This window comes from Melanotaenia boesemani, chromosome 15 (genome assembly GCF_017639745.1).
Source record: "Melanotaenia boesemani isolate fMelBoe1 chromosome 15, fMelBoe1.pri, whole genome shotgun sequence".
NCBI lineage: Eukaryota > Metazoa > Chordata > Actinopteri > Atheriniformes > Melanotaeniidae > Melanotaenia > Melanotaenia boesemani.
Window position 1 is genome coordinate 25,535,942 of NC_055696.1, and position 25,609 is coordinate 25,561,550.

A 25,609-nucleotide genomic window follows, 5' to 3' on the forward strand; every position below is an offset into this window, starting at 1 on the left:
GGTCAGAATCAAGTGATCTGTTCTAACGCCCCCTGCTGGCCATCAGAAAGAATGCTGGGTTCTGGTGTTCACTCCAGGTCTCTGATGTGGACAAAACAGAGATTTTGGATTGTATAAAAAGACAAGAAGTCTGTAAATGAATTTGAGTATGAATGAAATGAGTATTTATGTGGGAGGAAAGCACCTTGTTAAATCATTAATCTTAACTTTTGGTGTCGTGTGAGCAGTTTGTGTTGTGGATATAAGAAATACCTTTAGTTGTAACATTAAAATATTTTATTTCAGTCATTTCTGTCTTGATTAGAAATAGTTTTTTCACACGTGCACACTGTAGTTTTACATGGAGGTTGACATGTCGGAGCATAGCAGTGGTCTAGCTATGGTCTAACAAACTTGAAGCTTAATGAGGCCAGTTGACATTTTGATTTAGTTATAAACTCAATATTAGGTTTTCAGCCTGGTATGCTGCGCTCTGTGTACAAATGTACAGTCCATGTCAGTTTACTGGTTTTTCACGTTCCATTTTTTTTAAAATGATCACTTTGTTTGTTGTTTAAAACATGACCAAACATTGTTTTATTCTTTGTGAGCAGCACCACCCATACATGAATAAACGTTCCCAAAGTCAGTGTGAGAGAAGTTCATTTCATGCTTGATCGTGCAGTTGTCCAACAAAAAACTTTTAACCATGACATGTTTTTTTAACCAGACCCAACATCAGTCTGACTGCAGTGATTCAAAAAGCTTCTGTCCAGACTGCTGTTTCCTAGCAACATCATCACCATGCCATAAAATAATGTGTGTCAGTTACACATCGTGATGGCCCTCAATTACTGTAATTCCATAAAATAGGTAAATTTTTAACCACAGTCTAACAGGCAGAGAGCCATGCCTCTACTGTCATTCCTCAGCTATCGGTAATGTTTGAGATGCAGTGACACTGGGAAGCTGGCTGAATGAGACAATGCAAAAAATGTTTTCAATTAAATTTTTGCCTTTGATAAATTAAGTGTTGTAAAAGCAAATTGGAAAGTTTTTTTTTTTTATTTTATTTTATTCAGATTTTAAAAGATGTCCAGTGGAGTCGACATCAAGATTTCCTTGTTCTCAAATACAAAACAATTATTGAATGAATAAATTATCCAAAAATCTGATAAAACATCTAGTAAAAAACAATTCAACAATGAATAAAAAACACAAATATTTAACATTCAATATGAACCTTTTGTTATTCTCTCACTATACTCGTCACTGTCGACATGCAGAGGAAAGTGTTGCATTTTATGTATATTTTTCATTAAGTTAAAACGAAGTAGTTCTGGGATCTTTTCCTGGTAAACATCTCTAACTGCTATCTGTCTATTTTTTATGTTTTTATCTGGTTTACGCTACTTAAAAAACCATCGTGTTTGTTTTGGCCGACAGAGAATGACATCACACATCCGGCTCTGCATCTTGGTCTTCCTCAGCTGAACTTTTGCCCTTTCCTGTCTCATCATTTCTGTCTTTTATCCTCTGAAAACGCCAAGTCTCCCTTAGTGATTCTAAGGATCCTTTCTACCTCTGTCATGGAAGTGTCCACTCACAAAAATTAGTCAGAAACAGCAGTACAAAGTCCAGATGTCCAGTACAGAGGACATTAATGAGAGTATTTTTTTTTAAGAAAATAAATAAATTCAGCTTTAAATATGCACTGGAGGTAGGGCTGGGCAATATATCGATATTTTCAAATATATCGAGACTTTATCAGACACAATATAGAAGGAGGGAATATTGTTTATATCAAGATATCTTGTTTTGAGTTAAAAGCATCTTTTCTTTTGTATTTTGCACAGCTGTATTTTTGTAATGCTCATTGAAAAGTATTTTTAATTTATTTTGTTTTAGGAGCATTTAATTTAATATAAAGGTACTTTAATTTCAGTCAACTGTTTTAACGCACATGTGCTGCTGATCCTTAATAAAAGTATATTTAGCACTGAAGGCTGTAAATTAGAACTGTCTCTTTGGTTACTTGACAAAAAATAAATATATCAAGATATTTATCATATATCGTGATTCAGGTAAAAAATATTGAGATATAAGATTTGGTTCATATCGCCCAGCCCTAACTGGAGGTCTACACATTGGAAACAACCTGAATGCAACATTTAAAATGATCTTAATAGTTAAAAACGTGATTATCTTTCTTTTTTCCATAAAACGTGCTGGACAAAATGGAGGCCACACTCCTCCACACGTCCTCTGTAAGGAGCAACAGGACTTAATGACATGTGGGAGAAAAGAGCAAAATTGTAACATCCACTACAGTGGACAAATATATATTGCTGAGTCTCAATAGGATGTATTAAACTTAAATGGCCTTCAGTTTCTATGTTTCATGCCTTATCACCTATAACGTCACCCAAAACTCAAGAGGTAAAGGCATGTTTATATGTCTTTGCAGGAAAAAAATGATTTCTCTCATTACTCATTTATTTTCAGCAACATGGCTGCTACCACATCAGCATCCCCAGATTTCCTGACATTGTCAAATTCACCAAGCAGTACACTGCGGCTAGTGTTTTCATGTCATTTTACAAGCCATGGCGAATGGGTGTATATAGCTAATTAGTGTGTTTTGTTAGAATTAAATGAAAAGAACAGTTAGAAAAAGCCATGAAAAGATGTCAGACTGGCGACAGCAGCAGCATGAGATGGTCGCCAGGACTGTCCAGCGGAGCGAGTGGGCGCTAACAGCCATCCACCTGGATAGGACCCAGTGAGCAAACAGGTAACAGCAGCCGGTGGTGTTAAGGCCAATTCCCAGCTACCAGCCACTCATACACCCGCTAACCCAGGTAGACGAAGGTTGTTCATGTTCACAGGTGGGCACAGCTAGCCATTACCAGCCATCAACCTGGACATGGCCGAGCAAGCCAGCCAACAGCAGCTAGGTACTGGTCTAAAAATATGAATTACCACTGTACATCTGTACAGATCGGGAAGCATCTGCAAACCTCATCTACCCACCCCTCAGCCTGCATCACACCCTCTCTTCATACTAAATGGTGATCTGAGCAGTGACAAGGGAGCTAACAGAGCTAACAGGACTTCGTGGTGATACATAAGTTTACTGGGCAACCACTCGGAAACATGGAGTTACTCCCTAAAGTATTCTTCTGGTCTTAATGTCTACAACACACCAGAAATCAATTAGCATGGTGCAGGCATGAAAAAAACAACCAAGTAAAAGGCATTAAAGAGATATTTCTCTAGAAATGCATTTCCCATTAGACCAGGCTTACTTGGAAGCAGTTTTTCCAGCAGCCATATTGGACTGGACTGGGCTGTGTTTGCTAAATCATGCAGACAAACCGCCTGCTTCCTCTGCCTCTGCTTTCTCTGTCTCTCTCTCTGTCTCTCTCTCTCTCGCTCTCTCCCTCTCTCTGTAGGAATAGAAACTGAAGCAAGGATTTAAAGGACAACCAATAAAAGTTAAGGCTTTCCACTCACTCACTGCCTGAACACAAGACACAGCAGTGGGACATTAGTATCTAAGTTAAGGTGAACGTAAAGAGAAGGACATTAAACTGTTCAGCATCTAGTGTTGGACCTGAATTAATCAGAACAGACACCTCAGCCTACAGCAGGTTTAAAAAGGTCTTTCCTTCGTCCTCACATAAAGCCTTACAGAGGGCTAGAGGGCTTTGATGACCCAGTTAACCCTTAAAGCAAACATTTACTGATAAGACATAACAGATAAGGGTTGAACAATGTTAAAACATATGTGTTTAAGTGAAATCCAGCAGGTTTTAATGTGGCTTTAGAGAAGGAAGTGTGACATTATTCTGTCACATTGGGTCATTGAGGTCACCGCTCATATAAATACCACATAAATGTGTTGTCTTAACATGTTGGGACTGAAAGCACAGGCCAAGTATAAGCTCTTCTTTCCCTCCCATGCTGAGCCTGTTGTTTCTGCAGTTACATAAGTGTGTGTGGGTGTGAATATTTATGGGTGTGTGTAGAAACTGTATATGACTGAATCACACAGCCTTTCAGATACTGGATCTGCTCCCAAATATTTATTAGCATCAATATGTTATTCTTTCTTCTTTTAGTTCATTTCAAAGTTGATAAATTTCCTGAGACAAGCATTCTGATAGCTGCTGGTTTTTAACTGTCCATAATTCCTGACCTATATTAAAGCAAGTAAATGAGTAAGACTGAGAAGTTTATGGAGAAGGATTCCCTGTGTTTTTACTGCTCAGGTATTTCCTCATCCTTCCAGGTGTGGAGGAGAGAAGCAGAGACGGATGATTTGCATGTGTTTGCCAGAGTGAAAGTAGTCTGCTTTGCCTCAAAAGAGGGTGTGTTCTCATTATTTAGAAGCTTTGGTGTCATGGTAACATTCATCAATTTCAAACCTGCATGGTAATTAGTTTTTTACAGCATGACGTGTTCTGTCTGATTTCATGACATTCAGTGTCCAGGACAAACTGTTGGTCTGATCTCATCTGATTTAATCTGATTAATCAGTTTACACCAGTCCCAATTAAAATATCTGAACAACTTTTGCACACTGAGACATTATTAACAGCCAGGGTACAAATATCCAATTTTGTTTGCAGCAGTGTTTAAAAAATGGCAAACTTGTGCAGGCAGAGTGTACGACCTTACACACACCTGTTACTGTTATGCAATCAAAAATGATCTGAGCTCAGCTGTTAGTACATGTAATCGAATAAATAATAAAAAGTAATTAATATAAAACTAATAATCAGTTTCATCTCGGGGAATGAAATCTAATGGCTACGAATCCTTTTTTACAACACAAACCCAGTAATGAACATAACGTCCAGCAATGTGTTTCGCTGACTTAAACACATTCCTGACGTGGCTGAGTCAGGTTCAGCAAGGCAGAGCGTTTCACTGAGGCGAGATTGCAGGTTTATCAGGTCAAGGAGAACTTGTCCGATAACATTCTGTGTGATGTAAGATTGGATAAATAATCTGAAAGGTATCTAAAAGACTTACAGGTGGAGATGATCTGAGCTTTGTGACATGGTGCATTATTCTGCTGGAAGTAGCATCAGAAGATGCTACACTGTGGTCATAAAGGGATGGACGTGGTCAGCAACAATACTCAGGTAGGCTGTGCTGGTTAAATCAGGCAACGTTGGTACTAAGGGGCCCAAAGTGGGCCAAAAAAATATCCCCCATACCATTACCATTAAAGCGTTGATCCAAGGCAGGATGGATCCATGTTTTCCTGATGTTTCCACCAGATTCTGAGCCTAGCATCTGAATGTGGAGCTGAAATAGAAACTCATCAGACCAGCAACGTTTCTCCATCTTCTATTGTCCAGGTTTGGTGAGTCTGTGTTAATTGTAGCCTCAGTTTCCTGTTCTAAGATGACAGGAGGCATCCGGTGTGGTCTTCTGCAGCTGTAGCCCATCTGCTTCAAGGTTGGATGTTTTGTGTGTTCAGAGACGTTATTCTGCAGACCTTGGTTGGAACCAGTGCTTATCTAACTTCCTGTTGCCTTTCTATCATCTCCAACAGAACATTCTGGTCCAGATAACTGCTGCTCACTGAATATTTTCTCTTCTTCAGACCATTCTCAAACCCTAGAAATGGTTGTGTGTAAATACTCAGACCAACAATCATGTCACTTATTCACCCTGGCACCATTTGATCTGCTTTAAATAAACCCTGGTCCTCTTCCATGGATCTGTTTGGAGTAGTTTGAACATTGGGATTGGGACGGAACAGGATTTTTTTTTTTTTTTTTTTTTTGCTTTGGCCCAGGATTGGGAAAAGGACATGATGTTTTTTTCTGTGGGAGTGGGATGGGACAGGAGTAATAATGCACTCCCGTGTCAATCTCTACTGCTCGGCATGCAGCCTGGGCAGATTCATGTGAAAACTCTCAGCATTAAACACTACAGTAAAAACAAAAAACACAAGACTAAATTTATTGATGCTTCATTGTTTGGCAGTAAACGAGCCATTTTCTGTCCTGGCCAATCAGTGAGCCGGATTTTCTTCTTCTTCCTGCTTTGATTTACCACTATTTCAGTGGTTGTTTTGGGGAATGTTACCCCTAGCGAGCAGTTAATGTAACTATGAGATGTTGTCTGGTTGAGTAAAGTGCAGAATGAAAGCTAAACAAACCAAATGAAGGTAAAAATATTTTTCTTCCCTATTAAACAGAGTCCCCCGGAGTATCCTGGTGTGAATGCACCCTTAAAATCCCTTTCTTCCTCATTCTGATGCTCAGTCAACAATGAATCATCATCCTCACCATGACTGCATGACTACATGCTGTCATGTGGTTGGCTGCTTAGATATTTGTGTTAACAAGCAGGTGAACATGAGAAGCTGATAAAGTGGTTGTTGCACTGGGATGAAAATGGGACTTTAAGTTTAAATGATACATCCTCCAAATCAGATTTCCATCAATACTGCTGCAAACATAGATGTTTTTAAGATGGTGCATCTTCATTTTGTTGGTGTCCTTGCTTGTTTCATCACAGTTGATCCAAACATTAAGGACTCATGGTGATAAATGTTTTCTTTATAGTTTTTTTCCTCCCATCACAGCTTTAAATGTCACTTGTATAAACTTGTCTCATCAGCTCATTATGGTGATACGGGACGGAGAACTCTCGACTTTGCTCAGCAGCTTTAGTGTTCTTTCACTTACAGCCGTAAGATGAAAAGAAATCAATGAAGTAGGTTAAAGGGCAAGTAAAGATTTACAATGCAGCTATCAAGCCTCTTATCAGACTTAGAGCATCTGAGCCTCAATGTCAGTCAGCCAGTCTCTCTGCTAGAGGCAGAGGATAAACCCCTCAGAACGAGCGTTTCATTTCTGTAGCAGCACAAACAGAAAACTGTGTGGAATTTGACTCAGTACCAGCCTGCAGAAATACTTTTATCTCTGTCTCCAGCATCGTCAGAGCACACAGTAATCTCTTTCACGTGGTTAAAGTGCTTCCGTTTGCTGTTTCTGCATGCAGCTGTGATGTGCTGACCCAAGCAGAGAGGAGACGTTACCATCTGGATAGTTGCTAAAAGTGTAAAAATGTTCATTATCTGACAACTTATTCAAGGCTACATCCTAACAGCAGTTAAAGAGACAGAACACTTCATTATTGTCTCTAGAATATTAATTACAGGGCTTATTATAGCCCTTTATAAAACATATGTGAATAACTCAAAGTGCTTTACAGAGCAAACAATCATAAAATAAAGCAACAATTAAAACAATTTAAGTAAAGATTTTAAAATAAAGATTAAACGTTGACCATAATTAAAATCAGCTTGTGAAAAAATGGATAGGCAAAGCAAGGCAAGGCACGTTTACTTGTATAGCACATTATATGTAGAAGACAATCCAAAGTGCTTTAGATAAAACATTAAAAGCCTTACAGATGGTGCAAAGAAATCATTCAGAAATAGTAAAAGGCAGCAAAAAATAGGAAAAAAAACAATAAAATCATAAATTTCATTAAAATTATTAAAAGCAAGATAAGTTAAAAAAGTTACCATACAGATTTCATGCATAGACACATGAGAAAAGAAATGTTTTTAACCTGGATTTAAAAATGTCTGCATTTAGTAAAAGTTTAATCTCCACTGGCAGTTTGTTCCACTTGTTTGCAGCATAACAGCTAAATGCTGCTTCTCCATGTTTAGTCTGGACTCTGGTCTGGACTAGTTGACCAGAGTCTTTGGATCTAAGCGCTCAGCTAGGTTTATATTCTCTGAACATATCACAGATGGATTCTGGGCCTAAACTGATTTGTAAATGATCAGAAGGGTTTTAAAATCTATTCTGTGACTGATTGGAAACCAGTATAAACTGGAAACCAGTGTGAAGATTTTGTAACTGGTGTGATGTGTTCAGATCTCTTAGTCCGGGTTAAAACTCTAGCAGCAGCGTTCTGGATGAGCTGCAGATGTTTAATGCTCTTTTTAGGAAGTCCTGTTAAAAGACCATTACAGTAATCCAGCCTACTGGAGATGAATGCATGGATGAGTTTCTCTTGGTCTTTCTGGGAGACTAAACTTTTAATTCTGTTGATGTTTCTGAGCTGGTAAAAAGCTTCTTAGTGACAGCTTTGATGTGGCTGCTGAAAGTCAGATCTGAGTCTATCAACGCTCCCAGGTTACGAACTTGGTCGGTGATTTTAAGAGCCAGAGTCTCCAGGTGTTTACCAATGCTGACCCTCTTCTCTTTGCTACCAAACAGAATAATCTCAGTTTTGTCTTCATTCAATTGTAGAAAATTCTCCTTCATCCAGGTGTTTATTTGCTCCAGACACTGACACAATAAGTCCTGAAAGTCCAGCCCAGTTTTCCAGCCTGTGCAACAGGATTCTGTGATCTGTGAAACCAGGACTGATACTTGACCAGAATCAGTATTCAACCTAATGTCATTTAGCACTTTGACCAGAGCTGTTTCAGTGCTGTGATGAGGTCGGAAGCCGGACCAAAATTTATCAAGATTTCCACTTTCATTTAAAAAGTCATGAAGCTGGTGAAATACAACTTTCTCAAGAATCTTGGATATAAAAGAGAGGCAAGGCAAGGCAAGTTCATTTGTATAGCACATTTTATGAAAAAGACAATTTAAAGTGATTTATATAAAACATTAAAAGCATTACAATGAGGTGCAGGAAGCAATAACAAGTACATTAAAAGCAAACTTTCAAAGAAATAGAATAAGAAAGAAAAAAGCTAAAATAAAATATATAAAATGCAAGAAACAAAGTTCCAGTATGGGGAATTTAACAGCTGTTTTGATAAAAGGCAGCAAATAAAAGTTTTTACCCCTGATTTAAACCTGCTGATAGTTTCAGCAGACCTGCAGTTTTCTGGAAGTTTGTTCCACATGTGAGGAGCATAAAAACTGAACGCTGCCTCTCCATGTTTAGTTCTGACTCTGGGAACAGAAAGTGGACCTGACCCTGATGACCTGAGGGATCTGGTTAGTTCATAGCAAACCAGAAGATCCTGAATGAATTTTGGTCCTAAACCATTTAGGTCTTTGTAGGCTAACAGCAGGATTTTGAAGTCAATTCTTTGACAGACAGGAAGATCTGAGAACTGGAGTTATATGATCCACTTTATTGGTCTTAGTGTGGACTTAAGCAGCAGCCAGAGGTTAGAGACAGGTCTATAGTTGTTCATTATAGAGGCATCTAGAGTCCTTTTCTTTAGGAGTGGCTTAATGGCAGCTATCTTTAGTAAAATGCCTGAATATTTAACAGTGAGCTGTTAACTATAAGCAGGAGATCACTTTCTACTGAGGTAAAAACTGGTTTTAAAAAGTCGGATGGTATCATGTCCAGAGTGCATGTCGTTGATTTCAGATGCCAAACTGTTTCTTGTAGGATTTTTAAATCAACCATATTAAATTGTGACATAACATCAGAAATATTTCCAGGTTTTAGACACAGAGTAGTTTTCTTGTTTGACTGTGTAGCATTAATATTTTCTCTAATTGTTTTCATTTTTTTGGCTAAAAATATTGGCAAATTGGTGGCATTTCTCAGTGGAAAGGAGCTCTGGGCTTATCTGTATAGGAGGATTAGTAAGTTTTTCAATCAAAGCAAACAGAGTGCAAGAATTGTTGACGTTCTTGTTAATCATTTCAGATAAATGCAGCTCTCTGGCCTTGAACAGCTCATTGTTATAGTTATGCAGGCTTTGTTTGTACAGCTCAGAGTCAATTTGAAGTTAATTTTTTCGCCACTTCCGCTCAGTTTTCCTGCATTCTATTTTTAGGCTCGTGACCACAGTGGTGTTTCTCCTTGGTGTTTTCTGTTTGCTCAAAGTGCTCTTGATTCTTATCGGTGCAAAAGCATCCATTACATTCAAGACTTTCAGATTGAAATGATCCAGGAGTCCATCAACTGACTCTGCACTGGTTGTTGGTAACATAGCTTTGGCCTCCACAAACTTAGCACTTGTTCTTTCATTAATGGACCTTCTTAACCGAGGAGCAGCTTATTTGGACATTCTGAGTGATCAGTAAATCAAACTAAATGCAAAAATAGTCAGACAAGTCAGCGACCGCAACAGAGGACATATCACCACCTTTAGAGATAACCAGGAATGTGACCTTGAATGTGGGTCTGTTCTTTTACATATTGCCACAAACAAAACATGTCCAATATGGAAGAAAATCCTTTGGCATTGTTTTCTTAACTTAGAATAATAAACTATTTTCGTAACCCTTATTGATACATGTGTGACCCTTTAATCTGAAACCTGTAATACTGTAACCAGGGTTCAAATTATGGGGGAGCTAAGGGGGGCTTGGCTCCCCTGAAAGGCGGAGGAGCTCCCCTAAAGAGATTCAGGTGATACTTTAGGGGAGCCCTAAAAATCTTCCAAATGAGGCGGATAATCCGTTCTGTTTCCTGTAGTCCTATAGCAAACACACAGCAGCATTGTTTGTCTGTTTTGTGCTGTGAGCGTCCACACAACCACCTGATTTACTTCTTTTGTGGTTGAAGAACTCTCTGTCGCTGTTTCTGATTAAGCTGCATCCAGTAGGTGTTTTTTTAATAGTAACTATATACTAATATAAATGCGCATGCACGTGATGTGTGAAGAAAGAAGGCCCCAGTGTAATTCGAGCCCTGACTTTAACCATACAATCAGGACACAACACAAAAATATTTAAGGTCCAAAAATTCGAAAGATTTATAAACAATATATTAATAAGGCAAACATAAGAAAAAAAGCTAAATTGTAATATTTCAACACAAATATTCTTTTCCTTTACGTTCAGTTCAATATTTTACTTACTTGATAATCACCAAGACCTTTATTTTTTTTAATGTAATAAAGCGTGGCAGGTCCGATATGTTGCTCGGGTTTGTAGTGACCAGAAAACAAAGAATGGTCGCTTCACTTGTTACACAAGCAAAACATAAAATGTACATGCTTTGGTTTACTCACAACTCCTCTGTTGGTTAGGTGCAATGGATGTTAAGACCTTGTCCATGACCATGCAAATCCTCCTCGGCAACGTGGTTGAAGTAGATGGTACACTCTGGAACTTATGTAAAACACTTGGTTGAAACTTGACTGGTCTATCCACAGCAGAAAAATTCTACGAATTCCTCTCGGTCCACTGGGCATTAGAAGTCCCTAATTAGTGTCATATATTCATCTTTACATACAAATTCGCCATTAACTCGAATCAAATGCTAACATGCTAATTTACGGTTAGCATCGTACATTTATGCACTGTTAACATGTTTACACACACATAAATCATATGCATTGAGTACTCACTCCTCACACAGGTATATAGTCCAAAACAGAAATGTAGACTCTGCTTCCACTAACGTTTCCTCACAGCAGCGTCAAGCCAGATGTTTTCATTCTATTAATATTTCTAAACTTACATTCAGTTAATGTAAGTTAACTTGCGTTTTGTATGTGTGTGAGATTGTGTACAAAAGAGACCACAATGAGGAGTGTTTTAATTTCCTATCATATGTGTGTCCAGTGTGTGAAGGCTTTTAAATTTTGTTTTTAATATGCATAATTTGTTTTATAACTCATATAAAGTACTTTGTGTGGCTTTGTGCATGAAAAGCACTATATAAATAAAATTTGATAATTGATTGACCCCTCTCCACCCCAACCAGTCTGGGAGGATGGCTGTCCTTTCTGGCTCTGATGGAGATTTTTCTTCCTCATTCTGGTTCTTATTTAGATTTTCCTTCCTGGTTCTGGTGGAGGTTTTTCAAATTGGATTGTAACTGGACTACAATAAATTGTGTTGAATTGGACTGTACCTGTAAAAGTACCTTGAGATGACTTTATAGTGAAAAGGAGCTCTAAAAATAAAGCTGAATGATGAGAGGCTGGTCCGCACCTTTGTCTCCTCCGGGCTGGACGAATACTCTCCTTGTTGGGATTGTACTGGCAATACTGCCAGGATCCTGTCAAGGAGACAGAAATGTGACCACATCACCCCCAATTGTCCACTCCCTCTATTGGTAACCAGTAAATGTGAGGAGCAAATAAGAACTGTCTCCTCAAATTTTTATATTTTTTTCTCCCTTTCCATAATACCAGTCGGTGTTGTATTCATATAAAAATACTCAGAGCAAGAAACAATTTCATTTCAAATTTTAAAAACAGGATTTTGCTGTGATCATCTGGACATAATTGGACCTACTGTTGCAGCAGGTCCATGTGGTTCTTGATTTTAAACTTTGCTATACTGATGTTACAAAGTGGTACAAAGTGGTTTATGCAATAAACGTGTTGCTAGGCTACACCAACAAAAACATGAGTCATGTTTAGTATTGAACCGCCTGTCTGACTAAACTTCTTCCACTCTGCATCTTATAACATGCAGGCTGGACAGCTTGCTGATTCATGTCACTCTTATTTTCTAGTTAATGCAAGGAAGCTTTCAGCCACAACCCACTGACTACAGTTACCAGTTGAGCCAACTTTTATGGATACCAGGGCAGGAGGATATCTTATTGTAGGATCACCTTCAGTTTCCAAGCAAAAGTGGTAAATGTGGCGCGAGCCCGAGTTCAACCTACCTGCAGCAGCAAAATCAGCTGCAAGAGGCCTCACGCTGCTATTGGCTGAACACCAACTGTAATCATCTCAGCTGAATCTAATCAGGTGTGCAGCCATTCCTCTACACACTGAAGTAATTCAGTAATAATTATACAACAGCCATTTTCCCATTTTACGGGTTAAATATATTTTTTTTTTATATAAAGTATTAAATTTGACTTAAAAGCACCAACAGTAGGTGATATAATAATCAGACTAACTTATTCATCAGTCATTGTGACCTTAAAGTTGGAAAATTCTCCTCCTGTTTTATTTGATTAAATAAAAAATGTTAGTAGATCATTTGTTATCAACATTACAGACTTCGGGGACTGGTGCATTCCGTTTTTCAGATAACGTGATATCAGTGGTATTTTTAATATCCTGAAACTACAAGAAATCCATTGACACCAAATATGTCATGATTGATGGGAAAGGGATAAAATATCAATACAAAGAGGAACTGGTTTTATCGGGAGGTCCGTGAAATCATGATTTGCATTAACAACTTTGATTAATTTCTGATCTGCGTTATCTATCTATCTGTCTGTCTATAATCCTTTTATGGTTTAATGAAGTACTTTTTTATTTTTTTGTAATTTACTTTGATTTATTCCATTCATCAGCCAGTGTTAAGTGGGTCAATAAACAAATTTTCAAATACTACAAAGACTGGTCTTAAAGTAATTTTTCAATTAAAGACGTTAAAAAAACTTTTAAAACATAGAAAACAGTTTGAAAACATCATTAAAAAGTCATCAAACATTTAGATGATTTATTAAAAGATATTTTTGTTTTCACATTATAACATTTTACCAGTAAAATATAAATGCCTTCACATTTTGTTCATGATCATATACGACTGGCACAGTTTAGATATTTCCTACGGCCCTTAAAGGCAGCATGAGTTATTTCTTAGTGGGAGGGTGCTTTAGAGCGCGCAGTAAAACTCCACCACGCGCCGTCTGTGTTAAACACTCCACCACAGGATCGTTACGTGCAGAGACTGACCTGCGGGTTCAGAAGGGTTCAGACCAGACTTGTTTCCACCTGATCTCGCGCTTCACCGTCAGAGGGATATAAAAACATCCACCATGCCTTCTCTGCGACACTCCTACACGGTGACGGTTCCGGAGCAGCCGGCCGCTGTCCCCTTGGACAAAATAGACCTGCGGAGCAAGAACCCGTCGTTGTCCCGGTCCGCGCTGGTGTCCACCATCAAGGGTCTAATCATCAACCCGGCCAAGGTATGTCCAGAACCACCGCACCTCACTCTCACCTTTTTTTAATATAACTTCCAGGTGAAGAGACCTTTTATATTTAAAATGCTGTTCAAGTGTGTTTTACTGGGGGTTACAACACAGATGCAGCAGAATAAGAAGTAGAAGAATCTGGAAATGCGTTCATTTATTAATCATTACAATTAAAAACATTAAATGATCGATTTCAGAAAAATAAAACAAAAAAAAAAAAGTATCTCAATTACAAAAAAAAAAAGACATGGCCAAAAAAAGACAAACTAACCTTCACACATGCAAAGTGGTTAAAGGTTAGTTTTGCACTGAAACATCCATCGTTTTGTGAAACAAACTAAAATTACAGAGATGTTTAAAGCCAGAAAGGCTCCTGGAGGGTTGAAGATGACCTTCAGGCCCTTCAGTGGAGAAGTGGGTAAATACATACACACCAGTGCAGGGGAGTAGAAACCAGCAGATGCCTGCATCAAACCAACTATTCAAGTGTGGTGTTTGTTGCGTAATGGGAAGGAGAGCTGCTGATAAGGAATGTGTCCTAGGAAGTACATCTTATCACGCGCACAGGACATATTGTTTCACACGCATCAGCCCACAGTCAGCATCTATTTGCATCCATGTGGGTTTGAAGTGTCAGGCGGAGGTCACAGGTGACCACAGCCTCAGTCACTGCTGCACAGGTTTAAATAACTGACTCATTTATTTACTCATTTTTCTCCCAGTTTTTAAAGAAGGAACATTTGTGTTTTAATTTGAGAATCAGCAGCTGAGACATACTTGACAATGACTTCAATCTTTAGTGATCCTTTAAGCCTCCAGCTCTGCCCTCAAGTCAAAGCTGATGTTGCTTCCTTGACTTAAACATACGCCATAACTCTAAAGATAATGTTTTTATCACTGATATAAGTGGGAAATCTTCACACAGGGGTCTAGTGGCGTTGACAACTTTAATCATGATACGATATTATATCGATTCACTGGATGATTGTCAATATCACAATATCAGATTTGATTCAAGATCAAGTAATGCTATGAAACAATATCACATGCAGATTTAACACAATCCCTTCCATCCATGTCTAATCTTAAAAAAAAAAAAAACAGCTAAAATATAATTTATTCCATCCCCATCCTGTCATGGAAGACGGTCGCCCTTGCAAAGCCTGGTTTAGGATCCTATGATTTCCATGATGTGGAAAACTTGGACGTAGGGACTCAGTGATGGCAAAGTTATCCAAGAAATAAAAAGATGCTTCCCTAAGTGTCTCTGGAAAAAAAATGAAAAAGCTGCCTCTCCTTTTTAGTGAAGCATTACAAACGAGGAGGAGTGTTGTCAGAAAACCAGAACAGCTTCTATCAGGGTGTTTGAGCTGCAGGTGGAGGCGTCCTGAGGAAGATCCGTGGGAAAAAAATATCAGCCGACAAAACTACTTGTTGGAGAGACTGTTGTGTATTTATTCGTAGGACTAATGAATACTAGTTCTTGAGAGATGCTTTTTATGGCAGGGGTGCTTATTTTGGCACAACACCGGCTTATTTAACAGTGATTTCAGATTGTCATTGCAGCTGCAGGTTTGAATCCCGGCCTCCTGCCTCTGATCCCCTCCAGCTACTGTGTCATAAAGGCCTCCAGAGCTAAAATAATTACATCTTTAAGAAAAGATATTTTCTTATTAAAATGGTGATATTTTAAACGTCCCACATGATTAGACACCTGGAAAACAGCCAGTTACAGGTACAGAATGCAGAGGGAAAACGTGGAATCTGGGAAAAAATCAAACAGATTTCGTACTGGTTTTGCTGGAGTTTCCTCTTTTTGTTAAAGTTTTTCCTTTCATACTGCTGGACTGACATGGATCATATAATGGATTTGTTTTAATTGGATTATAATTACACAATGAACTGGACTAGATCTGTAAAAGATCCTTGAGATGACTTTATCGTGAACTGGTGCTATATAAATTAGCTCAATTGGACATTTAAATGAAAAACAATTAATGTTTGATTACTAGTTTTCATTTGGATCAATGCTGTTAGCTCGATCACAATCTATGTATTATTGAATTCCTAATACAGTATTTTCTCCCTTTTCCATGAAAAAGCTACTCAAATAATAAGCTGAATATTAAAATAGTTGCCAGTCTTTGTCTACATATCAGCTCAGCTGTGTTTTAACCCACAGCTGGTGTGTAAACACTAGCTGCTGAAACTAGAAACATTTGAACTGGAACATAAGGGTGCAGCCTCTGTCAGTTGTCCTCAAAGAAACCATTCAGAAAAGCACACATTTTCTCAGCCCTTCTGTTTACTGTTTCTCCGGTTTGGAAGTGGCGTATGTGGTGCCATGTGCATGTGCACGAGTTTGGCCTCCATCACATGTCAGACGGCCTTGAGTAACCTTGCGTGGCAGGATTAGGACAGTTCGTTCTGTTGCTTTTTCAAGTCCTGCCAAGTAGTGCGGAGTGCTTTCGTTTGGAGCACCTGAACGCATCACTTCCTCCTTTAAATCAGAGGCGCCTGCTGAGTGTGCTGAGACCTGCTGGTCAGCTGCTTCATGCTCACCATATGGCCACCTTCACATACAGCAGAGAAGAAAAGAGATGAGTCAGATTTCAGCCAAAAATGTCTTTAGTCACAGTTCTGTTTTGAGCTTTTGGAAGGTTCTGGAGCAACATGAGGGCAAGCAGTGAAAACTGCTATTAAAAATAAATGATAACTAAGTGATGAGAGTGAAAAGGAGGCCGATGACGCCTCTCAGTTTACAGTTTTCCATGTGCTGCTACTTTGACGCTGTTGTTTCCACGTGGAGCTGCTCGGCCGTGCAGAGGCGTTGATGCGCGTCTGTGCTGAGTTGGTCCGAGTCATCATGTTACTCAGTCACCACGCTTCCTCAGCCAGGTCAGGCCTCAGGTCACAGGCCTGTTCGTACGCACATCATTATTACAGGAGGAGGTCAGGCTGCACTTTTTTGCATGTAAAGTAAATATTTAGTCACCAGGCTGATTCTTTTTTTACTTCTACTGTTAAGAAGGAATGCATGGAAAGATAAATATAGCACTAATCTGTCATTCTTTTACTTTTTTTTTTTTTTTTTTTTTTTTACAATTCTTTCAAAATCTGAAAGGCTTGATCAGGTCTGATGAGAAGAGAACCTGCAGCAAATCTTTCAGTCTGAGAGTTGCACATTTCGTTTTTAGGCTTTCAGAACCTGAATCTGTTGTTTTAAATGTTAGAGCCAAAATAATTTAAACTGATACGACATTTACTCATTTTCCACTGCTTTCTTCTACCTCTATTATAATTATAAATATTGTTTTTTGTTTGTTTGTTGTTTTTTTTTTTGTTTTTTTTTTGGTTCAAATAAAAGGAGCCATGGATCCTGTGACTTTATGTATTATAGATAGATAGATAGATAGAATCAAGTTTAGAAAAGAAAAAGGAGAAAAATTTGGTATAAAGCAAAACTGTTTTTCCAAGAAAACCATTTATAGACCTCACCAGGTTGTAGATGTTTATTTAATTTGACATGTATTTTTTTATTAAGGTTTATGATCCTTGTAAAAATTAAATAAAATAACTGTGAAGAAAACAGCAGAGACCCTTGTTGTGGAGCTTCATGGCCATGCGTCATTACTCTTGGTGTCCAGTGGCTTCCTGACTCCTCCTTCGGTCTCAGAGATGATTAACACAGATGTGTCTAAAACACTAAGCAGGTGACTCCGGTGCTGATGTGAAACTTAACACAAACCTCCTGCGATGACCTCTGCAGATTCTCAGAGGAACTTTAGACTCGACTCAGACACGCGCCCATGTGATGTCACAGCCATGTGATGTCACAGCCATGTGGGCGGCGCTCATTGGAGCAGGGTGTCAGTATTCAGAAATGCAGCTGAGATCTGCAACACAGCGTCATGCTGTGTAGTGTAGATAAATGCCATGTTCACATGTGGAATAATTTAGTGTTTTATCATTAATATTAAACTTTGTTTGGTTTTAAACACCATGAGAGTCTCACTGTGTTTCACACAAAAACTTTATGAAGGAAAAACCCTTAAACACGTTTTCTTGTTTTTGATTTTCCAGGATGTTTTTTTTTTTTTTTTTTTTTTTTTGCACATTTTTCAGTAAATTCTTAAGCTCATAAAATTTTTCTCTATGTCCTCTTTTTTTTGTTTCAACAGAACAAGAGTCCTCAGGGCCTGGTGGGTTTGAAAAACCTGGGAAACACGGTAAGTTTAGCCTTCTGCGTCATAAATCTCCCACTGAAGACGCTCATTTTGCTGTGAATCCGTGCTTACTTCTGTGGGGTTTTTTCTTTGCAGTGTTTCATGAACTCCATCCTCCAGTGTCTGAGCAACACCTCAGAACTGAGGGACTACTGCCTTAGAAACGGCCATCACACAGACCTCAACAACAACATTAGGACAGCTCTCATGGAAGGTAGGATGAGCTCCTGACCTACTAAACCACACATCAGCAGTCCGATGACTCAAGTTAAATCACTTTATGGATCAGCAGCAAGTCACATATTATCAGCTTTTATGGATTTTTACATTCTCTGGTCACCTAATCAAGGACAAACAGCTGCAATCAGCTCACTGTAAATGTTGCATTCTCAATTTGGTGGATCTTTACTAGCTTTCCTGACTCTATCGGCCACATTTTAACCAATGCACTGAGCTGGATAGGGTTGCAGGTGACCCACTTTTAGTTTTAGATGTGTTACGTTATCACACTATAGATGAAATGACTGGTTTCATCTGCAGATGAGGACCAGAAGACGCAGAGTTTCTCTCAGAATATTACGGTGAGGTGGCAGATTCATGCACTTGAACTCACCAGCCACTTCTCTCTGCCTCAGATTTTGCAAAGCTGACTCAGAGACTGTGGACCACCGCAAGCAATGAGGCCATCAGCCCCTCTGATTTCAGAAGCCAGATCCAGAGGGTTGCTCCAAAATTTGTTGGCTGCAAGTAAGTCTTCTTTTCTTCCTCACACATTTAACAAATAATTACTAAACCAAGAAGTCTGTCCCCCCCGCAGTCAGCAGGATGCTCAGGAATTCCTGCGCTTCTTATTGGACGGCCTTCATAATGAGGTGAACAGAGTGACGATCCAGCCAGCGGTGTCCATCCAGGACTTTGACCACCTATTGTAAGTCTGCACATCAGCTTCTTCTTGCTTCTGTCCTCAATGAGTCACTTATAACCAGGGGGTTGGGGTGTCTCAGACACACTTCCCTGCTCATAAAGCGCTGCGGTGTGCGTAATCAGGCTGTAATGATTAAAGGAAAAAGCAAGATGGGAATTAACTTTATGTGTAATTAGACAGTAGAGTTTTCAGTCTTTGGGAATGAACCCAGCTGGTTTCATTTGCAGGGATGATGAAAAAGGAAGGAGAATGTGGAACATGTACTTGGAAAGAGAAGACAGCAAAGTTGTGGGTAAGTGACTTCTAAAAGCTGCAGAATGACCTTTAAGCATCCGTTTTGTTTCTGATGGGTGTATTTTTCCGTCCTGCTCGCAGACCTCTTTGTAGGACAGCTGAAAAGCTCTCTAACCTGCACCGTTTGCGGCTTCCGCTCCACCGTGTTTGACCCCTTTTGGGACCTGTCGATACCAATTGCAAAGGTCAGCATTCCTCTCATTCCTGTCACAAACACTCTGACTTCATGTTCGGATCCAGAAGCCGAAGCCTGGATTTTCATTGAACTGAACAATTTTTTCCACCTGTGTTTTCCTGCTTAATAAGCAGCTAATGAAGCTGTTTCTCTCCACAGAAGAACTCAGGCGAAGTGACTCTCAAAGACTGTTTAAAACTCTTCACAAAAGAAGATGTGTTGGACGGAGAGGAGAGACCGGTAAGGCCCTCACATAGATACAAAGACGTGTCATCTTCCTATAAAAGTCGCATTTTACCTGGATTATACAGCAGCAGCACATCATGACCCACCGTTTGTTTCTTCCTTAGACATGCAACAAATGCAAAGCCAGAAGAAAATGCACCAAAAGGTTCAGCATCCAGAAGTTCCCTCAGATTCTTGTGCTCCGTATCCTTTTCTTTGAACTATTATTTTCCAGCTCATTTAAAGGCACACGCTACATGGTTCAGCCTGCACATGCATGGGTATTTTTGCTGTTTGTAGGTGGTGACGAGTTTTATTATTTCTGGTTCATCACTGATGGATTGGGGCATTTCCTTCTCTCCACCTCCATGTGGAGCTCAGAGTAGAGCTGCTGCTCCACATTTGAAAGAAAAACGGCAAAGATGCTTCGTCCATCTGACTAGGATGTCTCCTCCTTTCTGAGTTTTCTTTTTTTGTTGTTTGTTTGTTTTTTTGTTTTTTTTAGAGCAGATAAAACGGGGAAAATCCAAACACACTGGAGGAATAAAATATCCCCTCTGGCCTGGTCAGAGGTAGTTCCTAAACCATGGCAAAGATTAAACCCACACTATTTCAATATGTATTCATTTATTTTTAAAACATGACTGTATATTTAAAAAATACTGGCCCTCGCTGTAATCTTTTTTAGATGAAAAATTCCTTATCATGAACTTTATTTCCTGTACAAAATCCTCAGATAAATCCAGTTTCCACTTGCTAAAGCTAAAAGTTATTGTTGAGCTCTGCAGTTAGTGAAGCTGAAAGGAGATCGAATGCGGGCATATGAAGCCACCTCACCCTCCCCAGCAAAGCAAAGCAAACTGTGCAAATAAACATTTTTCTTGCAGTTTTTCATTTCTTCACTACATCTGCATCTTAGCTCTCCTTTTTAAGGTCTGCTACTCAAAAAGTCCCAACTGCTCTTCTTATCCATGTTTGATCCAAACATTGCACTCAGCGCATGCTGGTTCTTTTTACTGATACCTTGTCATGTGACAGTAAAACCTTGTGAGAACTCTGCAGCTGCTTAACTCTGATTGGCTGAATGCTGATCTCTCCTGTCTTGTGCCTCAGTTTTGTCTGGAAGAGTCTTTGTGACACAGTGGCACCAAAAACTAAAATTTTCATCTCCAATTCCTAAGAATAATTCAGTTTAAGAGTTATTGTCCTGTCAGTGGGGAGAAAGTGGTGCTTTTGCATATCATATATATATATATATATATATATATATATATATATATATATATATATATATATATATATATATATATATATATATATATATAATTTTAAAAATGTGATTTGATAGTTTTCTGAAGGAACTGTTCTTTCTACAAGTCTTTCTTTTGCCATTATGAGCACACCTGTGTTTGTAAACTTTGACCGACTCCATAATCTTTTTACTCTTTACCTCTTACATAACTTGCAGATTTCACAGGCCATGAAATCTACCAAGAATTCAAACCCTCCTAAACCAACAGTGCAAGGTGGCTGCTTATTTTTCTAAACAACATACCAGGCAAGCGTTATCAAGACATGTTCAGCAGTGATGTTAAAAAGTAAAGTCAGAACTACAAACCAGTTAATTCAATAGTGGCATCGGTGGGAGGGAACCGCTTTGTCTCATATGGACTTTGTAACTTTGCAGACCTTTATGCACAGCAAGCCACGTGTCAGGGAAAAGCCAAATAGTTAATAAAGCTATACTAGGGTAAACGTAGAGTCACACACAGTTCAGTCATCTCCCTTTTAAAGCAGTTTCTGCTCCTTCACTCAGCTTTCCTCTCAGATCTGAAGCGCTTCTCAGACTCAAACGTCCGAGTCAGCAAACTCTCCACCCATGTCGACTTTCCTGTCAAAGATCTGGATTTGAGGGAGTTTTCTGCAGACAGCAGCGGTGAGTGCTGTCATCTGAGAAGGGAGATCAGGCTGAGTGGGAGCTTTACAGTGTTGAATGACCGTTGTGTTGTCTCTTCCTGCAGAGCGTCCCGTGTATAACCTGTATGCAGTATCCAACCACACTGGAAACACCCTGGGAGGCCATTACACAGCCTACTGCAAGAACCCGGCACTGGGGGAGTGGTATAGCTTCAATGACTCCAGGTATCAAATCTCACATCATCAAGTTACTTTGCCACCTTATCAGATGGAGCCTGGTAACCGGGTTTCCCTAACTCTAACCATCAGTGGTTGGAGGCTTATGGAAACAGATGCGTTCATTCACAGCACAGCTCACTGCGGTGTGTGATGTGTGTTCTGTGCAGGGTGAGCCCAATTCCCTCCAACCAGGTTCGCAGCAGCAACGCCTACGTCCTTTTCTACGAGTTGGCCGCCTCCTCGCACAACAAATATCAGATCTGTCGGCTGTAGCTGTGAAGAGGAGGCTTGGTAAGCTGTAGCTCGACTGGGCCTGAAGATGTGTTCAGATGCAGGGAGAGACCGCCATCTAGTGGAGGGAGTCCTGCCATTACATACGGAGAATGACAGGTGTGTGGCTGAAGACGAAGCATCTCCTGACCTTCATGTCAGTGAAAGTAAAAAGTGGAAAACCCAAAGCTCATATGTTGGGTGGAGCTAAAACAAAACAGCTGAGTTAAAACTTTGAAACTCAGAAAAAAGACCTTTTACAGCCATTTCTGGACCTGAATTTCTACCTACTCATGTCTAAATGTGCATTAGTGAGAACTGGTCTCACACATGAGCTGCAATACATAATTTATTCTATTTAATATGATGTTTGCACTTTGGAGCGGGACTGTATATGTAATTTAAATAAGATTTTTGGCTCCACCAATAGTGAGAGGATGTTTTATGTAAACTTGCATCTTATTTTTGTACAGTATTTATAGACCTTGCAGCAATTTTACTGTGGGAAAACACACCAAAGCAGCTGTGAGATATGATGTTGCTGACTTTACATACAAGTCATTTCAAAGCCAATAAATCAATTAAATTAATCTTTTACTTGTGTTGTGTGTTGGTTTTTATTGAACTGCAGTTTGTTCAGCCTGGGAAAGAGAGGCGAAGGACTCATCTGTTGTAAGCCGTTCAGCTGGAGCTGGTAGAGCAAAGCAACCTGGAAGCAAAAGAATGAGCACAAATCTCTGCTTGTGAAATAATGCATCCAACAAACAACTTTTGTGATCAATAGATCATCAATATGCAATATTTTGGGAGCTTTTCAAAGCTAATTTTTATTCAACACTTGGAAAAATATTGCAGGACAAGAGCAATTGCTTTTTTCTTAAACTGCAGGAGCCATACTGGTATATTTGGAATTACTGGGTGACACGTAGCATCAGCGCATCCTTAATTATTGCTTGTGTAACCGTGGTAATGGCTCAGGTATATTTGGTTCCTACCCACCCTTGTTTCAGGGGGATGAGAGAGAGCAACGAATGTTTGTGATTTGTTCAGAGCGGTTCAGAGAGAGAGCGACTTTAAAGACTTTAAAGTTAATCATAAACTTCATCCTGATCACTATCAGCAGAGAATTTGAATGATTTAAGCCTTGGTTAATTACAATTTAATTCTTGTGTTTTGTTTCAGCTGCAAACTCTCCAAAGCTGGAGAGGTAGTGCGCCAGAGAAAGGTGTAGACTGAAGCCTAACATTATTGAGAAAATACTTTTTTAAAATAAAAATCTACGACACATTAGAAAGTTGCCAAAACATTTTTCTAATAATACGTTTTAATACAACTGTGTGAAATAACTAACACAATCACTTTCCCAGTTGTACAAGCACCCCTTCCATCATGCTTTCCCGTCCCGTTAGCTGCGAGTAGACTACTACTGTCATTACAGATTGGTATACTTTAAATTACACCACACTTCTGTTACCTAAACCAATGTTACCTAACAGCCCCCTTTTTTCATTTATATGAACGACAGAGAAAGATATTGAGTCATGGTAGAAAACATACTTTATTGAACACTTCTTCAAAAATTAGACAGGGATGACAGACGTGCCCTGAGGAAGCCATGTCAGCGCTGTCCTGATGCATCAGTTGCCACATGTATCTACCATGCATGAGACCCGAGTTAGAATCCCTCAGGGGGCGAATATTTATACCTTCCAGCTGGGCCCGTAGGCCAGCTTCTTAACGCTACTGCCTAACCACCTTCAAATGTAAGTCGCTCTGGAGAAATGTGTCTGCAAAACGATTGTAGAATAGAAACTTCACTTAGAATAAATCTTATTGTTAGCCATCCCTGTCATTACGCTCCCTATATCTTTCTCTGCTCTCTTTACTCTCTATGTAGAAACATATGATGTTGTTGTCGTTCATTTGTGTTTCTCTTCTTGTTCCCTGGATTAGAGTTATGCTGCTTGTTGACCCCTCTTTATTATTTATAAATATTTCTGTCACTCATAACATTTAGGACAAAGAGGCAGTTTCCTTGCTGTGACTGATATCAGAGGTCGGGCAGTTTGTGCTGCCTGATGTGAACATGCAGGCTAAATAAGAGGATTATAAAGAGATTGGATTCATGATTACAAGAAAAGAAAAAGCAGCAGTGACAGGTCATCCACCACTAGATGGAGCTGTGCACATTAACATTGTCCAGGTAGGTTTTTGTGTGTTGATACCTGGATTGTTGAAGGTTTAAGCAACATTTAAACCAAACTAAATGTTTTCATACTTCTTCTATATGAAGACATTATTCTGTTTAATGTGAGGAATCATTTAGATTTTTAGAAATATGGGATTAGAGAGAAGGTTCTGAGAGTTAGCCGTGTGTGTGTGTGTCTGTGTGTGTGTGTGTGTGTGTGTGATTAGGTTTCTGAGGCTCGGGCAGACGATCTGTTTGTGACGAGGACGATTAGTGAGTAGAAAAGATAAAGTTATCAGACCAGGGCCAAGTGTTGTCTCTGTAACACAAACTGTGCGCCTGCCCCAACATGATAGTTCAGATATCCACCGTCAGTGGGATCAGAGCCACGTCTGCCTGTTAAAAAGGAGGGATTATGGGTATACTTATCAATTAATTATAAAGTGGTTGTGGTCATTTGATAATATTCGAAACTGTATTTATTTATTTATTCATTTTGCAGAGACTGGCAGTGAGATGTTCAGTTAGAATTATGATTTCACTTAAAAACCTGGTGGAGATTTTAACTTAACAATTAAGCAAAATATACTTATTTTTAATTTTCTGTGAGAAAATATTGAAGTGAGCTTCATAGTAAATGTTTGATGGTAAAAATGTATAAAACTATTTAAAGTGAGTTTTGATTCCAACCGTTCACTGATAAGATCAGGATAAGAACACGGTGTGTTGTATTTAGGGGGTCACAACCCAAATACAGATACGTCTGGGCCTAATCTGGGCTACTTCTGACTCTTATGGGCTCAGTTACGGCACTGGCAAGTGTCTTGTGGGCCACATGTGGTCCAGATGTCAGTTGTCAGCTTGGATGTGGATTACGTGGTCCAGAAAGGGCCCAAATATGAGGAGTGGCCTGGACATGTATGACATGTGGGGGTCACGTGGCTGAGTTTTGGAAAGACACTCACATGAAGTCCAGGCCAAATATGGGCCAAACAAAAGTGCAGATGTGGGCCATATTTGAGCAAGTACAGGTCTATACCGCACTGAGCAATGATACTGATGTTCTCCAGTCCCCTATCAATTCTATTCAGCTTTATTTGTATACCACCAATTCACAACAAAATCATCCCAAGTCACTTTTACAGATAAAGTAAAGTTAATTGCGGTCTGATCATAATCCAAAAAAGAAAAATCCATTTATTATCCATATTAGACAAATTTATAATAACGGAGTTTATATAAACTAATTCATAAAAATAAAAACCTATCTAAGAAAACCACTGGTTTGCATCATATTTTCTACTCCATTCAATCTTCCATCC

At 39.2% G+C, this 25,609-nt stretch overlaps 1 protein-coding gene across 1 annotated transcript; it reads left to right on the plus strand.

The window, feature by feature from the left end:
* The first annotated feature begins 13,541 nt into the window (after nucleotides 1-13,541).
* On the plus strand, nucleotides 13,542-22,701 carry LOC121653957 (ubiquitin carboxyl-terminal hydrolase 2-like). Its single transcript, XM_042007767.1, has 12 exons — nucleotides 13,542-13,842; nucleotides 18,030-18,077; nucleotides 18,171-18,288; nucleotides 18,710-18,821; nucleotides 18,892-19,002; nucleotides 19,227-19,291; nucleotides 19,375-19,478; nucleotides 19,628-19,708; nucleotides 19,819-19,897; nucleotides 21,522-21,629; nucleotides 21,715-21,835; nucleotides 21,997-22,701. Exons 1-12 carry the CDS (start codon nucleotides 13,690-13,692, stop codon nucleotides 22,100-22,102), a joined length of 1,206 nt encoding a protein of 401 aa, XP_041863701.1. The 5' UTR covers nucleotides 13,542-13,689; the 3' UTR covers nucleotides 22,103-22,701.
* Nucleotides 22,702-25,609: the final 2,908 nt, after the last annotated feature.